We start from the raw sequence: 17,749 nt of genomic DNA, 5'->3' as shown, positions 1-17,749 counted from the left end.
CAACTCCTGAGTGAACAGGTGATGAGTCCAAACAAATAGTACTATCATTGCTAAGGCAGGTAGACAACGTTCCATGTGTAAACATAACAAACAAGCATTCATTTAGTCACATATAACATGCAGTAACGGTTAGCGTTAAAGTATTGTGTAGTGTGTTCGATGTGATTTAGAATAAGTAACGTATGTAACACCCAAAAGTGCGTAAAGCAAAAAGGGATCGAGTATACTCACAACGAGGTTAGCCTGATCAGGACGATAACATAAACGATAAGCGGCGCAAAAAACAGAGTAAAGTGTGAAACGCCTAACTTTTCACATTCGACTAATAACATAAAGTTCATACAATTTTTACAAAATTTTCGGCATGACCCGTTTGTAACAAGAACTTACCCCCTGTTTTAACAACATAATTTAAAAAAGATTCTACGACACTTTTCAAAATATGTTAAGGTTATGACCAAACAAGGTCCATCAGGAATACTTTATCCAACTACCCAAAAGAGTTAAAAACCAAACTAGTTACAAACATCCTAACCATAAGCCTTACATCTACTTAACAAAAGCTATTTTGAACCTTTTTACAAAAGACAACATTAATCGGAAGCGTGTGATGGGCGATGTGGTATGTTCGGTTCGAGCGCGCCGCGATTAAGCATGGGATTTACCTATCATTCATAACAATAAAACATTGTTAGTTCGTAATACATAACAATTGAAATCCTTTAATTTCGTATCATTATTCGACCCGTTAACATAACATGTTACTTTACTAACATAATCATCTTCATTCGGAAACATTCATCATACCACTTTGATTCATTTATAATGAACCGCTACGTACCATATCCTTCACTATACTTACATTATTTGACCCGTTATGAACATGTCAAATTCTCAAACATTCCAACACTCATTCTACTTATCATTCCAACCCATTAGACGGGTTATGTCAAATTTACTTCAAACATTATCTTTTGGACATTTCTCCATATAACTCTTTGCATCTATTCAATCATGAACCATAAAGGAAACTTACACTAAATTCGTAGTACTAAATATTATCATTCATAAATCTACAAGTAGAGTACATAAAGTTCATATGAACTTACCACGATCTTGAGATGCTTGTGACTTCGAGTGACTTGCGCCTTCTTCTTTCTTCGTGCCTATATGTCATAACTTCATACTTTAGCTTTCATGACATTACTTTCACAATCCTTATTATCCAATATGACATCTATAAATCACATACATTCCCACCATGATCACATCTCATCAATTTAGCAAATTTTCATACAAAATCACATCTAAATTTATTTAGACATTTCATCAAACACATGGTGTGCATACTACCTACAAAGCATGATGTACAAGTAGTTATAACATGTCCATCCTATCTCATCAATGGTTAATCATAATCTTTCATAATAAAAATCATTATCCTAATCCATAATTTACTATTATGACCATGAACATATGGTTCCAAATCAATTATTCATAACAATTTCATCAACAATAATCAAATTAACATGTAGAACTTCACAATTTCTAACCATTACATGACATGCAAGTGGGTTTTGCCCTAATCATGCTCATATTCGAAATTTAGCATCTATTGATGTCTAGACATTCATAGAAACCATTAATCATACTAAATTGTGCATTACATTCACGAATTACACTAAACCCACATAATCAAACATCATCAAATCAAGAAATTTCACTTACTTGAGATCAAGAATACTTAGACAATCAAAATTCTTAGCTCATGCATTCGATTCTTCACTGATTTGGTTTTCGATTGATGGAATTTTAGAGATTTAGGGTTTTGAGAGGGAAGGAGTCCCTCCTGGCTTCCTCACGATCGCACACCAGACTCAAGTCTGGTTTCTTTTTTTTATCTTGTTTTATAACAATATTTACACATCTAGTCCCTCATCATTTAGTCCCTATTCACTTTAGTAATTTACCTTCTAACTTAATCATCTTTCTTTTATTAACTTTTATTTTGACATAATTCTATATATTTTCCATTTTAACTTATTAAAACATCAATACACATTATACTTTTAGGACATACGAGAATTTAGGGTGTTACAAGTCTACCCCCCTTAAAGAAGGTTTCGTCCCCGAAACCTGAATACGTACCAAATAATTCTGGGTGATGTTTTCGCATTGTTGGACCGTTCTATGACCCTAAAAGTCAGTCGAAGTAGTTCATCTTCATGTATGAAGGCGGAATCAACATATATGAAGTTACAACAGCTTATCCTTTCAATTCCTTATCTTTCTATTGCTTTCAGATGAAATATTGGCAGAGTTTCAGCACCGTAGCACACGCATACACTGTTACAAATGAGAACCGCTCCTACCTATATATACTGATCCAGGGTCGCTTATGTGACATGCCATATAAGCGATCCAGCACCTTAGTCCTATAAGCGATCCAGGGTATTGACTAATAAGCGGCCCACTAAGACAAATGACATATAAGCGATCCTATATCAAACTATCTTAATATTTATACTTTGACCCCTATAGATCAATCTTGACTTCAGACTTCTTGTAGACGCAGTCAACAGACATTCCGTGCATCAACAGACTCCCCCTTGGATGTTGACGTAGTTTTTATCAGTCTTCAGTTCCATAGTCTTCAGTCTTTGTCTTTTCACAAACTCTGTCTTCTCCTCATAAGCATTCTTCACAGGTTTCAGGACTGTCTCCTAGCTTTATCTACAAGCTTCCCATTAGCTGTTGATCCAGACTCCCCCTCTCACTGACTCCCCCTCTCATTATGCTGGAATCTTGAGATATCTGGTTCAAGCTTTTGCAATTTGCCTCCGTTGGGAAATATTGTCCAAACATGTTACTCAACCAATAACATTACAACCTATCTTTTCAAACAATAAACACTAACTCAATCAGCTTTAGAAATCCACTCAAGTTTTCAAGTTCAAATTAATGACCCTGAATACTTGATTAATCTACCAAGTTCAACTTAATGACCCTGGTTGATCTTTTGACGAATCACACTGATTTAGTAAAACTATTTTCCAATTTTCTATCTGAAAATAACAAGTTTCAACTTAATGAACTTGTTTGTGACCTTGAAAACAAACAAATTTCCAACAATATAAGCTCTCCTCGATCTTCAGCTCAGAACCTCCTGCATCTGCTTCATCTTTCTAGAATCAGACAATCAACTTTCCACTCTGGTTTGTCTAAAATAAAGCAGAAATAAAATCTTTTTGGATTTTAAGATGATCTAAACTAAGAAATAAAATAACAGAAAACTTAAACTGCAGAAAATAAACTATTTACATGTTTGTTTTTGGTGAGCGTGTCAGGGAATCATATCAGCTTTTCAGACAGATTACAAGTACCGTTAAGCTACATTACATACTCAGATTTAAACAATTCACATCGATTGTCGATATACTGATCCATCTTAAATTCTCATACAAACTTCAATTTATTCAGGATACTGTTTAAGTGTTTTAAGAACTTAGATCAATTCATGTGTCCCACCTCTTGAATATACTCCCGTATCTAGAATCCCAATATTCAGTCTTACAGGCAAGAATACTACAATGATGTCTGTACATAAATTAGGGGTAAAATGCGAGAACTGAGTGATCTCAGGTCAGAACTACCGTTTAGCAGAGAGATATCAGCTTCGACTTTGCAGTGTGTCCCCTTTAGAGGATCTTTTCAGCTACAACAACTGATTATCAATTTTATTGTCTAATCAGCTGAGGGCTTTATGCTCTGTTTCAAGCATTTTGCGGAAAGTATTAGCCAAGGACTAGGTCAGAACCACCGTTCAGCAGAAGTCCTAGAATAATACCCCATACATCATAGAGTATAAACACCTAGTATATCAGAATACGAGACCTTTCAAACGAGATTTCAGGGGTTACCTATATATCTAAGTAGTGTTCCCCACGAATTTCACTAGTTTGAAATTTTAGGTTTATATCCCGAATAAATCTACTAAATGTACGAAAACCTATCGACACATCGTTAGTGAGACTGTTTAACTCATTTTGTCTTTCCAAATCTTTAGCATACTGTAATTGTCTAGCTGATGTACTATCATTTTCCCTAAATACACAAGCTCTTTTTCAATTTTATCATGTTTTTGGATTTTTGCATTTTTTACTATTTTTGTATTTTTCTCAAAATAACTATGTACAACTATCTATCTCCCCCTAAATACCAAAACACGTAAAAAATCGACAAACCATCGCAGATTGTTTCTCATCTTCATCCGCAACAGTACTCTCATCAACGCTCACAACCCCATCCGACACCGAAAGCAATTTCATACCATTAAGTTTTAACAAATATTGAAACCGATTTTTATCAAAAGCTTTGGTATGCAAATCAGCTTTTTGTTCGTCAGTGTGGATTTTCTCAATTCGTATCAACTTTTTCTCGAAACAATCGCGAATAAAGTGATGACGAATCTCAATATGTTTAGTTTTAGCGTGATGTACTGGATTTTTAGTTATATTAATTGCGGCCTCATTATCAACAAACAGAGGTGTGTTAAGAAACTGCAAACCGTAGTCGCGCATCTGTTGCTGTATCCACAGGATCTGAGAGCAGCAACTGCTAGCAGAAACATACTCCGCTTCACATGTAGATAGCGCCACAGATGTTTGTTTCTTACACTGCCAAGTAACCAATCTCGGACCAAAGAACTGGCATCCTGCAGTTGTTGATTTCGCGTTGATTTTGCAGCATCCGAAATTCGAATCGGAAAACCCTTCGAGTGTAAAATCGCCTTTGCGAGGATACCACAACCCCAATGTGGGTGTGCCTTTCAAGTAACGTAATATCCTCTTCACAATAATCATGTGTGATTCTCTCGGGTTAGACTGAAATCTTGCTGCGAGGCACGTTGGGTACATGATGTCAGGACGTGAAGCAGTTAGGTACATCAAAGAACCTATCATGGATCGATAAAGTGTCTCATCAACCCTGTCTCCGGTGAGATCTGGGTGAATCCCATGATTAGTCGCAAGTGGGGTAGCAGCTGGAGTAGAACTTGACATTCCAAATTTCTCTAGAATATCATGCACGTACTTCGTTTGATGAATGAAAATTCCCTCAGGAAGTTGTTCAACTTGTAATCCCAGAAAGAATTTCATCTCCCCCATTGATGACATTTCAAATTTCTGCTTCATCACCTATTCGAAATCTTTGCATAATTTCTCATTTGTTGACCCAAAAATTATATCGTCTACATAAATTTGTACTATCAGAAGATGACCATCAACGACTTTAGTGAAGAGAGTGGCATCCACTTTTCCACGTATGAACTGGTTAGCGAGTAGATGTTGAGACAAAGTCTCGTACCAGGCTCTCGGCGCCTGATGTAGACCATACAACGCTTTGTCCAGCAGATAAACTTTGTTTTTGTGGATTGGGTTAGTAAAGCCCGGCGGCTGACCAACATAAACCTCCTCTTTGACCTTCCCATAAAGAAACGCTGATTTAACATCTAACTGAAATACTTTGAAATTCTTCCAAGACGCAAATGCTAGGAAAATTCTGATAGCCTCTAGTCGTGCGACAGGAGCATAGACTTCGGTAAAATCAATCCCCTCCTGTTGACTAAAGCCCTGAACAACGAGTCGAGCTTTGTTTCTTACAACCACTCCTCTATCGTCCCTCTTACATTTGAAAACCCATTTTGTATTGATTTTCCTTTGACCATCAGGCAAATCAACTAACTTCCACACTCCCAACTTTTCAAACTGACTTAATTCTTCTTGCATCGCTATGACCCAAGAGTCTTCAGTAAGCGCCTCTTTGTAAGTCCTTGGTTCGACCTGCGAGATAAAACAACTTAATGAAAATTCAGTTTGTAAAGGTGCTACTGTAGTATAAAAACATGTTAAGCCTTGGTCAATTTGACGTCTCGTTCGAACGCCAGATTGCAATTCTCCTATTATCAACTCCTCTGGATGATACGAAAGAGTTCGCGGCATCACTTCGCTTGGAACTTCTACATTTCCTTCCAGATTAGTAACATTCTGCTCTGCATCTTGTTCACCAACTTGGTTTGTTTGACTTGACAACTAGATCTGCTCCCCCTCAAGATCTGAATCACCATGGTCAAAAACTGGCCTATTTTCAGCTTCTTGATCATCATTCACCTCCGACTGATTACCAGGAGCAACTTCATCATCATGTTCACCAGCGTTACTAGAACCTGCTTCATCATCATTTGAAGTCTCCCGAGGTCTTCTAGAATACTCTGCTGGAAACCTGAGCGACGATTCATACTCTCGTAAAATATCCAGCTCATCAAAGAAATCTTCCTCTTCCTCTGATTCTTCTCTCATGTCAAACGATTCCCAAAGTTTATCATAATGATAACGCCATGAATCACCAGGATTATGTGGCGGCATAGTATAACCCTGACATTCAACATTCACTGCTTCAATAATACGCTTTTCACGTGGAACAAAGACACGTCGTGTAGGACCTGAATATCCAACAAATATGCCTTCAAAGTTCTTCGAACCAAACTTGCCATTAGGCTCTATCACCGTACAGGGTGACCCAAACGGTTCTAGATACTTCAAATTCGGCTAGCGTTTATTGATTAGCTCAAAACACGTCTTGTTGAACTTCTTCACAGTAAGAACTCTATTGAGAGTATAGCATGCAGCAGAAACAGCTTCAGCCCAGAAATTAATTGGTAACTTGGAATCTGCAAGCATCGTTCTGGCTGTCTCGATTAGCGTCCGGTTCTTGCGTTCTGCAACTCCATTTTGCTGAGGAGTGTACAGAGCACTAAACTCATGTAGCATACCTCTTTCATCACAGTATTCCTCCATCTTACTGTTTTTGAACTCAGTACCATTGTCACTTCGAATTTTACAAATCGGTCTCTGGTACAGATTCTCAATTTTCTTAAACAATACAATCAAGCTATTAAAGGTTTCGTCTTTTGTTTTCAAAAACATGACCCACGAAAATCTGGAGTAGTCATCAGTCACGACCAAACAGTATGAATCTCCTGTTATACTTTTGACGTTCACTGGACCAAATAAATCCATATGAAGTCTTTCCAAAGGTCTTGAAACTGAATTGACTTGTTTTGTAGGGTGTGACTTTTTCTTCTGTTTGCCTTTGACACAGCTTATGCACTCCCCTTCCAGATGAAAACCTTTAATATTCACTCCAGTGACCAAGTCGTTATGCACTAAGTGATTCATTTTCCTTAGGTGAATATGCCCCATTTTTCTGTGCCATAACCTTGACTCTTTCTCCGTTGCTCTGGACACAAAACAATGAGCCTGACCCGTGGTTGTAGTAGCAATGCTCATGTCCAACACGTACAAATCGTTGACTCTTGGTGCCCTCATGATGATCCACTCTTCAGGTATCACAAATCCCGGTTTCAAGATCAAACATTCTTTGTCGGTGAAATGAGTAGTATACATCCTGTCACAGATCTGGGAGATACTCAGTAGGTTGTTCTCCAACTCAGCGATGTAGTTAACTCTCTCAAACGTTATAACACCATTTGACAGCGTTCCTTCACCTATGATCCTTCCTCCTTGATTACCCGCAAAACCCACATAACCACCATTAATGTTATTCACATCATACAGCAATGCGGTCTTCCCTGTCATATGCCTTGACGCTCCACTATCCATTATCCACCTGGATACAAGTTTTGGAAGATCCTGCACATAACAAATCATCATTTAAACAACTTCAAGAAAGATGCCGATTCATGCTTCGCAATCCAGGAAGCTCCGGCAATTCAAACTGTTTAGTCAAACATGGTGTCCACCCAGGCCTCATCCGCCTTAGGTGTAACCGTGACTTTAGCAATTTGAATTTTGAAATTCTTAGACTTAAGAGGTGGAAATTGTGCATCATAATCAACCGTAATTGATTCTTCAGCCTTTTTCACCTCGGAAGTTGAAACTTTCTTCTCAACTTTAGGTTCAATTTTAGGTTTCCACACCTGTTGAGCTACTGCAACCCTCTTATAAAATTTATCATTTTGATTTACCAACTTCTTTACGGGTTCAGTTTTTACTGTCAAGTTGTCAATTTGAACATTTTTCTTCCCAACAACTTTCTTCTCAACATACATCGGTGTTTTACCCTTTACATCAACTTTCTTTTGTTGATCCTTCACAGCTTCAGTCTTAGGCTTCACATATGTACACTTTCGTGCAATATGACCAACCTGTTCACATCTAAAACAAGTACGAGTATCAGCTACCCTACTCGTGCCTTCAGACTGAGCCTGTGAAGCTCTCTTCTCAAAAAATTCTTTGTTTGATTTTGTAAAAATTTCCTTTTCTTCATCAGCAAGTGAACTTGAACTGTTCACAAACTTTTTCTTTTCGACAAACCTCTTGTTTGGAACATTTCTTTTCTGATATGGTTTACCCCCCTGATAACCACCCGACCAGTTGTTTCTGTTGTTATTGTAAAAACGTGGTGGATAAACAGTTTTCTTGTTGTAAACTCTCTCTTTCTTTCGACTCAGATCGTTCACTGCTGACAACTCGACTTCGACCAGTTTGAAAACATTTGTCAATTTGTTCAAATTAACATTCTCTAATGGAAACTCAGAATCCGAAAACAACTTATCCGATCCCGACATCTTGTACATGACAAGATCAGATTCATCATGTAAGTTGTTTTTGGACTTTTGCTACGGAATGTATTTATCTAGAAAACACCCATCCTCCTCAGAAGTGTCACAATCCAGCTTAAGCACTTTGTCTATCACACTTTTCACCACATCATTTTGGACACCCTCTTCATTGGAAGACGTGAACGTGACATCAATGTTCTCAGGAAGTGTAACATCACTTTCTTCCTCAATTTCCACCAAACTAGACTGCTTTTTCGTGTAGTTGTCTAAAATTGGCGGTGGAACTTTGTGAAACCCTACACCCGTTCCATCAGAAAACACATCCTCACCAGCTTTGTTTTTCCCTATAGGTTTGGGAACAATATGCTGCAAAACAAAGCTAGCTGAGCTATAGCTGTTTAATTTTAACTGAATTCTTTCATTTTCAATTTCAATTTCTTGGACTTTAAGTTTTAGTTTAGCAATTTCATCCAGTTGTTTGTTAATTGATTCTTCTTTTAATCTCAAAACAGCTCTCAGATGTTCATTTTCTTTATACGTTTTACCATTTCGATCATCACTATCTTTGACAATGCTTTTTAATTTTTCAAACTTTTCAGAAATTTGTCGATTCTTAAGAATTAACTTTTCATTTTCACATTTAATTTTCTTTCGTTCAGTTTTATCATTTTCAATTTGAGTTGTTAATTCTTTGATTCGTTCAGTTGAAGCTTTTACTGTTCTGTCACGACTGAGAATCTGATCCTCAACATTTCTAACCTTCGTTGTCAGATTCTTAATTTTCTCACTGTTCAGGTACGTGACAGTGCTACAAAAATTGCATTGTTTAGTGCAATTTTTGCAATCAGCATTTCCATCAATTTTGTTACCTGACACACTCGTTGACACATTTTGACTGACCTGATCCTTTGACTCAGTAATAGAAACAGGATCTACCTCGTCTTTTTCTTTCCTCTCATTCCCTTCTTTCTCCTTTCTCTCTTTCTCTTTTTCTTCTTCAATCATCTTTGACGTTGGTGTTCCCCACCACTTGTGCTGCCAATACTCATCATCTTCTTTAATCTCTTTGATTATAGCTTCCATATCAAGTGTGCTGTCATCAATTGCAATGTTTCCATAACAATCAAGATAACATTCCCTATCTGGATCCCATCTATTTGCTCGTCTTGCTTCCAGATAAACACGAGAGATCCTCAAAATTCTGTTTTCAGCAATCATCTTTCGATAACAATATTTTTGCTCTTCTGTTCTATCTTCTTTCCATGGAATTGGTTCATCATCATTTGCCATGAATGCGTAACCAACCGCATCTTCTTCCGGTAACACTTCTTTACTCCAATCATACCCCTCGTCATCATAAATCACTGCCAAAGCCCTTGATTTATCTCTGTTATCATCAGACTGCTTCAATCTAGGCGGCTCGGATTTATTCTGATGGTAGATTGCCTTTTTGTAGTAGTCGTCTCGAAATGGATTCTCTGACTCATCAGCATACGCATTTCTACATTCCCGTTTGAAGTGACCCTTCTGCTTACACTTGAAGCATGTCACCTTTGATTTGTCGAATCCCAGCTTTGTGGACGGACCACCAATCGTTTTTCTCCCAGTAATTTCCATGAAACGTTGAGCACGTCGAACAGCACTTGCCATTGCCCAACGAATGTCAATAAGCTCCATTTCCTCGGGGTCTATCTGATCATAGTCTTCTTTTGTCAGATTTGTATTCCCGATCTTTCCAGCCACCAAACCTTCATAGGACTCTAGCACAGATGCCAGAAAAACCATTTGTTGCTTGGCCGATTCTTCATCAAAATTCTGTGCGTTCTTTAGATCTATCGCGATGTTACAAGAAAACTTCGCATCAGAACGATTTGCAGAAGACGTAGATCCACTGTGATAACCAATGTGGCTTCCGCTGCTTGAACTGCTTTGACTTTCTTTGTTTGCTGAAGAGACATTCTCAGCCGAAAATGCAGTTTTCGGAGAAGTAGCTTTCGGGATCAAGCTTTTTGGATAATACAGATCCAGATTCTGCTGATAGGATGAGTGATTGACTTTATACGTCTTTTTCAACTCTAGCTCATGACTCTCAAGTCTTTCAATCACCACATCTGGAGTCAGATTTTCTGGAGCAATAGTGTTCTTTAACATCAACGCATAATACCTCCAATCCATATCATCAGGTAATGAATCAAATAACTTGTCAACAAGTTCTTCCTTTGGATAAGTGATGTCATGTCGTGCAAGCTCCAGCTTTAGATGACCGAACCGTTCAATCATTTTGCTCACCGATTCATTCTTAAGACAACTAAACATGTCAAACTCTTTTTAAGCAGTTTCGTCTTATTTTTTATAATCTCATTACTCCCTATACACTTTTTCTTGAGTTTATCCCATAAATCTTTAGCATTGGAGTAGTCTATCAACGAAATGATATCTTCCCGCACCGATTGAAACAATAATGCCACACACTTTTGCTCGGCGACAAAACCTTCAATTTCTTCAGCTGATCTCAATGCTTCGCCATTCTTCTTTCCATTAGCATATCCAGTTTTCATACTTTTCCAGCTTGGAAAGGCGGATGCCATCAACCAATCTTTAAACTTTGTTGCCCACCTGCTGTAATCTTCTATAGCCATCAACTTAGGAGGTTTGTTAAACGTTCCAAATGCACTTTCGGACTCCCAAGCTTCTTTCTTTTTCTCTTTAGGTTGATTCTCGTTCGTATTGTTCGATGTCGAATCGTTGTTTCCTGAACTTCCCGTGAATGTGTACATATCACTAAATGGATTCAAGAACATATCATCCATCGTGAACGTACCTGCAAAATCAGACAACACTTAGAAAAACTTTGATTTAAAAAAAAAATAACAGAACCACAAAAGCGATCCTGTTTGTACAGCTTGACAACAAGCGAGTCAAGAAATGTCCTTTCGAGCGGACCACAAAGTGTAATTTCGAGCGAATCACAATTTGTCAGAAAAGCGATCCTACTATGTTCGTTCGAGCGGACCAGAATGTGTCCGTTCGAGCGGTTCAGCAATGTCAAATAAGCGATCCAAAGCGTGATCGTTCGAGCGGTTCAGAATATGATCGTTCGAGCGGTCCAAGATACGTCCGTTCGAGCGATCCTAATGGTAAAATTGTCCGAAAAAGCGATCCAAACTGTTATTTCGAGCGATCCTAAGGCTGAATTTCGAGCAATCCAAACCGATTGTCCAAATAAGCGATCCTAATGTCTGAAAAAGCGATCGACTATTTTTAACCAGTTTTTACCATTTTTAGTCCGTATTTTCACCTGATTCTTTCTAGGGTTTGTTAATAGTATGTTTTACATGTTATACTCGAATTTCAGACAATTTTAACCGTTGGAACCACTAGAAACTGAAAAAGTATGAGAGAAAGTGAGTAGAAAAGAGAGATTTCTGCAGATCTATGTTGTCGTAGTATGAACTCCTCATCCTGAGCTCTGATACCACTTGTTGGACCGTTCTATGACCCTAAAAGTCAGTCGAAGTAGTTCATCTTCATGTATGAAGACGGAATCAACATATATGAAGTTACAACAGCTTATCCTTTCAATTCCTTATCTTTCTATTGCTTTCAGATGAAATATTGGCAGAGTTTCAGCACCGTAGCACACACATACACTGTTACAAATGAGAACCGCTCCTACCTATATATACTGATCCAGGGTCGCTTATGTGACATGCCATATAAGCGATCCAGCACCTTAGTCCTATAAGCGATCCAGGGTATTGACTAATAAGCGGCCCACTAAGACAAATGACATATAAGCGATCCTATATCAAATTATCTTAATATTTATACTTTGACCCCTATAGATCAATCTTGACTTCAGACTTCTTGTAGACGCAGTCAACAGACATTATGTGCATCAACACGCATTTCATCCTCCGCTTCCCACGTGAGATCCGACCCTTTTCGATGTTACCATTGGACTAACACTTGCCGAACGGATTTGTTGCGGAGTTGCTTTACTTTAAAATCCTTTATTGCGACGAGCTTTTCAACATAATTAAATTTCTTATCCACTTCAATATCATCCAAAGGCACGTATGATGTCTCATCCGCGAGACACTTTCGCAATTACGACACATGAAAGCTGTTATGAATCCCATCCAACGCGGGTGGTAATTCTAACTGATACGCCACCGCCCCGACCCGAGCGGGTATTTTGAATGGTCCGATCTATCGAGGACCTAGCTTCCTGCGTTTACGAAAGCGAATTATCCCTTTCCATGGAGAGACTTTTAGTAACACATGATCTCCCACTTGAAACTCAATTGGTCGCCTTCGTCGATCCGCATAAGACTTTTGTCTATCTTGTGCCGCCTTAATTCTTGATCTAACCATATCAATCTTTTCATTCGTTTCGGCTACGACATCCTTTGTCGCGAGTTCGCGCTGACCCACTTCCCCCCAGCAAACCGAGGTTCTACATTTCCTTCCATAGAGCATTTCATAAGGGGCCATTTTTATGTTGTTATGATAACTATTGTTATATGAAAATTCTACCAAGGGTAGATGATCATCCCAGCTTCCCCTAAAATCCATAACACACGCCCTTAGCATATCAACTAACGTTTGGATAGTTCGTTCCGACTGACCATCGGTTTGTGGATGGTAGGCAGTGCTTATATGTAACTGGGTCCCCAATTCTTCGTGAAATTTCCTCCAATAACGAGATGTGAACCGGGTATCTCGGTCAGACACTATGGACACCGGAACCCCATGTCTAGATATAATCTCATTCGTATAAACTTCCGCCATCTTTTCCGAATTATAGGTTTCCCGAATGGGTAAGAAATGTGCACTTTTGTTTAGTCAGTCAACGACTACCCATATAGCATCGTGCCCCTTCCTTGTTCTAGGAAGTTTAGTCACCAAATCCATTGTTACATGCTCCCACTTCCACACCGGTATCTCCAAGGGTTGCACCTTTCCATACGGCCTTTGGTGTTCGGCTTTTACTCGTGAACATGTCAAAATACTTAGCAACATACTTGACAATGTCTCTTTTCATTCCCGGCCACCAATAATTCATCCTCAAGTCTCGATACATCTTTGTAGCTCCCGGATGAACGGAGTACCGAGACTTGTGAGCCTCATTCAATAGTAATTCTTTCAGATCACATTCCCGAGGTATCCAGATTTGGTCATACCTCGTTTTCATACCATTTGCATTCTCTTTCAATTCATGAATAAATCCTTTCGTTCTTTCTTTCTTTGAGTCGTCGGCATTTAAAGATTTTGTTTGAGCTTCTCGAATTTCATCAAGGAGTTTAGGAGTGACTACCATCTTCATAGATTTTACCCGAATCGGGGGCGGGTACTCCTTTCGACTTAAAGTGTCCGCCACTACAGTAGCCTTCCCGGGATGGTAATGAATGTCGCAATCGTAATCCTTAATGAGTTCCAACCATCTTCGTTGCCTCATATTAAGATCTTTCTGCTCAAAAAAATATTTGAGGCTTTTATGATCCGAGTAAATAGTACATTTCACTCCATATAGGTAGTACCTCCATATCTTTAAGGCAAATACGACTGCCGCCAATTCTAGATCATGAGTTGGGTAATTGTTTTCATGCTGCTTGAGTTATCTTGAGGCATAAGCAACGACTTTACCCTTTTGCATTAATACGCAACCTAAACCTTGGTGGGAGGCGTCAGTATACACCACCAAATCATCCGTTCCATCCGGTAATGTCAACACTGGAGAATTTGAGAGCTTTTCCTTTAGAGTCTGAAACGCTTTTTCTTGTTCTTCGCCCCATATAAACTTTTCACTCTTCTTTGTTAACTTCATCATAGGCGAGGCTATCTTGGAGAAATCTTGGATAAATCTCCTGTAGTACCCAGCCAAGCCTAGAAAACTTTTTATTTCACTTGGATTCTTCGGGGGTACCCAATTCATTACCGCATCTACTTTGGACGGGTCCACATGGACACCATCCGCGTCGATTACATGACCCAAAAACTGTACCTCTCTAAGCCAAAAGGCACACTTTGAAAACTTTGCATATAACTTTTCCTTGCGAAGCATTTCCAATACATCACGTAAGTGGGAAGCATGCTCTGCTTCACTTCGGGAGTATATTAGTATATCGTCAATAAAAACGATTACATACTTATCAAGCATAGGTCGGCACACCCGATTCATTAAATCCATAAACGCAGCTGGTGCGTTCGTTAGCCCAAAGGACATTACTAAAAACTCATAATGTTCGTACCGCGTTCGAAATGCAGTCTTAGGCACATCTTCTTCTCGTACACGCAGTTGGTGGTAACCCGACCGCAGATCGATTTTCGAAAACCAACTTGCCCCTTAAAGCTGGTCAAATAGGTCATCAATTCTGGGCAACGGGTAACGATTCTTCACCGTTAACTTGTTCAACTCTCGATAGTCGATGCACATTCGCATCGAACCATCTTTCTTCTTCATGAATAATACGGGCGCTCCCCACGGTGAAACGCTTGGTTTAATAAAACCCTTATCGAGCAACTCTTGAAGTTGCGTCATTAATTCTTTCATTTCGGTCGTGGCCAACCTATAAGGAGCTTTAGCTACCGGTTTTGCATCCGAGTTAAGTTCTATCTTGAATTCTACTTCTCGTTCAGGCGGAAGCCCCGGTAAATCTTCCAGAAACACATCCGGATATTCTTTCACTACATTCACATCTTCAAGCTTTGGAACACCTCGATTGGTGTCAATCACGTAAGATAGATACGCCTTACCTCCGTTCTTCACATGTTTGACATCTTTGATTATAGAACACAATTTCGACTTGATGACCTGATCTCCTTGAATACTTACCCGTTTCCCCCCGAGGTTACTACATGAATGACTTTCTTTTCGCATTGAATTTCAGCGTGGTTTTGGGATAGCTAATCCATTCCTACAACTACTTTAAATTCCCCCATGTACATCGGTACAAGGTCTATACTAAATTCCTCATCTTCGATTAAGATCTTACAGTTTCTAAAAATATCATGTAACAAATAACTTTTACTATCAGCAACTTCCACTTCTAAGGGTACTAACATCTTTTCAAACTTAAACGATGGATGAACTAACAATTCATTAGAAATGAACGATCTACTAGCCCCGGAACCAAATAAAACATTCATAGGCATAGAATTAACCAAGAATCTACCTGAAACCACATCCGGGCTAGCCTTAGCTTCATCCGAGGTTAACTGGAACATTCTCCCACGAGCCTTGGAAGACTCATCCTTCTTTCCATCTTTCTTTGCCCCTTGTTGGAGTTTCGGACATTCTACTTTAATGTGCCCCGTTTGATTACAATTGTAACACGCTTTTGACTTTTCGGGGCACCTATAATACGGATGTCCCTCTTGCCCACATTTGTAGCATCCTTCCTTTCCCAACAGACATTCACCCGAATGATGTTTCCCACATGTCTTGCAAGTCGGAATCCCACTACTTGTCTTCCCTTTCCTATTTTGATCTTGATATTTTGCCTTTTTCGATGGGTTTGTGTTGGTAGGTTTCAACGCCACCCTTTTCTCTCCCCGTTCAACCTGCCTTCTTAACTCAATCTCCCTATCTCTTGCCCAGTCGATTAACTCATTCAACGTTGCACACTTCGAGGGGTTTACGAACTCCCGATATTCAGCCTTTAACATAGCATGATAACGCATCATTTTTAACCTCTCAGTCCCCGCTATCTCCCCACAAAATTTCACCTTGTCAAGGAACTTATTTGTTATTTCATCAATCGTTTCATCTTTTTGTCAAAGACGTAAGAAGTCTTCTTGAATCTTATCAATTGTGGATTGTGGGCTATGATATTTCAGAAATGGCTCCTTGAACTCTTGCCACGTTAACGTTTGTACTTTGTCATCCCCCAATTCCTTCGAATGTGCGTCCCACGAATCTTTTGCCTGGAGTTGTAGGAGGCCCGTAACAAACAACACTTAATCCTCCAAAAGTACTCGGAGGTGCACGTACAAGGAATTCATGGCATGTAACACCTTGCCATACAAAGGGGAAATTGACCCGATAGCTTGTCAAAGATGGATTTCAAGTACTGAGGCCGTGTTTATAAGAAGTAAATGTGCAGTTCGTTAATCATTTCCTTCAATTCATCCACCTTGGACATTACTAGAGTATCGACTACCCCCAATATTTGACCTTCCACTTCTTGAGCTAGTCGGGGAATACTGGCTTCGATCGCTTTTTCTACTTCTTCCACAATCATCGTTCTCATTTCATTTCGACGTGCTTCATCGTCATCATTTACATTCACTACATCAGCCATCTACATAAAACATTCATTACATTCATTAGATTTTTTTATGCATCTCTTCATCATATTGGAACTCATGTTAGCATATTATATTCATTTTATAATGCATACTTTATACATCATCGTCCTTGACGATCATACCGTATTGTGTAGATCATAATCTTTGATCACAACGATTTACATTCTCATCCTTTCATAAATATACATGCCTTCCCTTATCTTTCTTAATATCAAATTTATCTTAACATTGTTTATAAGGCTTTAGAAATTGATTAGAACAAGTTCCCTATACTTAGAGACCTAAACCACATTTAAAAACTTTAAAAGGTTACGCTGCAGCCCAGCTACAGATTTTCCGGTTTAATCCTTTTTACGAAAACGGCCGTAACTTTCAAATCGTTTATCCATTTTACCTCCCGTTTCTTCCTACATGATCGTAAATTAACATTCTATCATGTGAACTTGAAATTTAACATCTGGGTTAAGGAAATTCTTAACTTATACGTTTTCGGCTTATTATTTTTTACGAAAACGGCCGTAACTTTCAAACCGTTTATCCGTTTTACTTGATTCTTTTTGCTACGGGTCTGTAATTCAAACACGGACCCACTTAACATCGTTATTTACCTTAAATCTCAGTTTCAAAACAATAACCTATAAATTTCTTTTCAATTCTAACTATAAACGTATCAACTTTATTATTTACTTACTTGCATAGCGCCGCGGAACGAACACACCTTCATACGAGCTTTTGGTTTGAGTTCAAGCATCTTACTCTAATACTTGAATCTCTCAAACCTGGGCTCTGATACCA

At 38.8% G+C, this 17,749-nt stretch overlaps 1 protein-coding gene across 1 annotated transcript; it reads right to left on the bottom strand.

The window, feature by feature from the left end:
* Positions 1 to 15,550: 15,550 nt before the first annotated feature.
* On the bottom strand, positions 15,551 to 16,330 carry LOC110888339. The gene has a single exon (XM_022135869.1). It carries the CDS (start codon positions 16,328 to 16,330, stop codon positions 15,551 to 15,553), a length of 780 nt encoding a protein of 259 aa, XP_021991561.1.
* Positions 16,331 to 17,749: the final 1,419 nt, after the last annotated feature.

Source organism: Helianthus annuus, chromosome 11 (genome assembly GCF_002127325.2).
Source record: "Helianthus annuus cultivar XRQ/B chromosome 11, HanXRQr2.0-SUNRISE, whole genome shotgun sequence".
Taxonomy (NCBI): domain Eukaryota; kingdom Viridiplantae; phylum Streptophyta; class Magnoliopsida; order Asterales; family Asteraceae; genus Helianthus; species Helianthus annuus.
The sequence above is the reverse complement of the archived record's forward strand: the minus strand, read 5'-3'. Positions and strand labels throughout refer to the sequence as shown.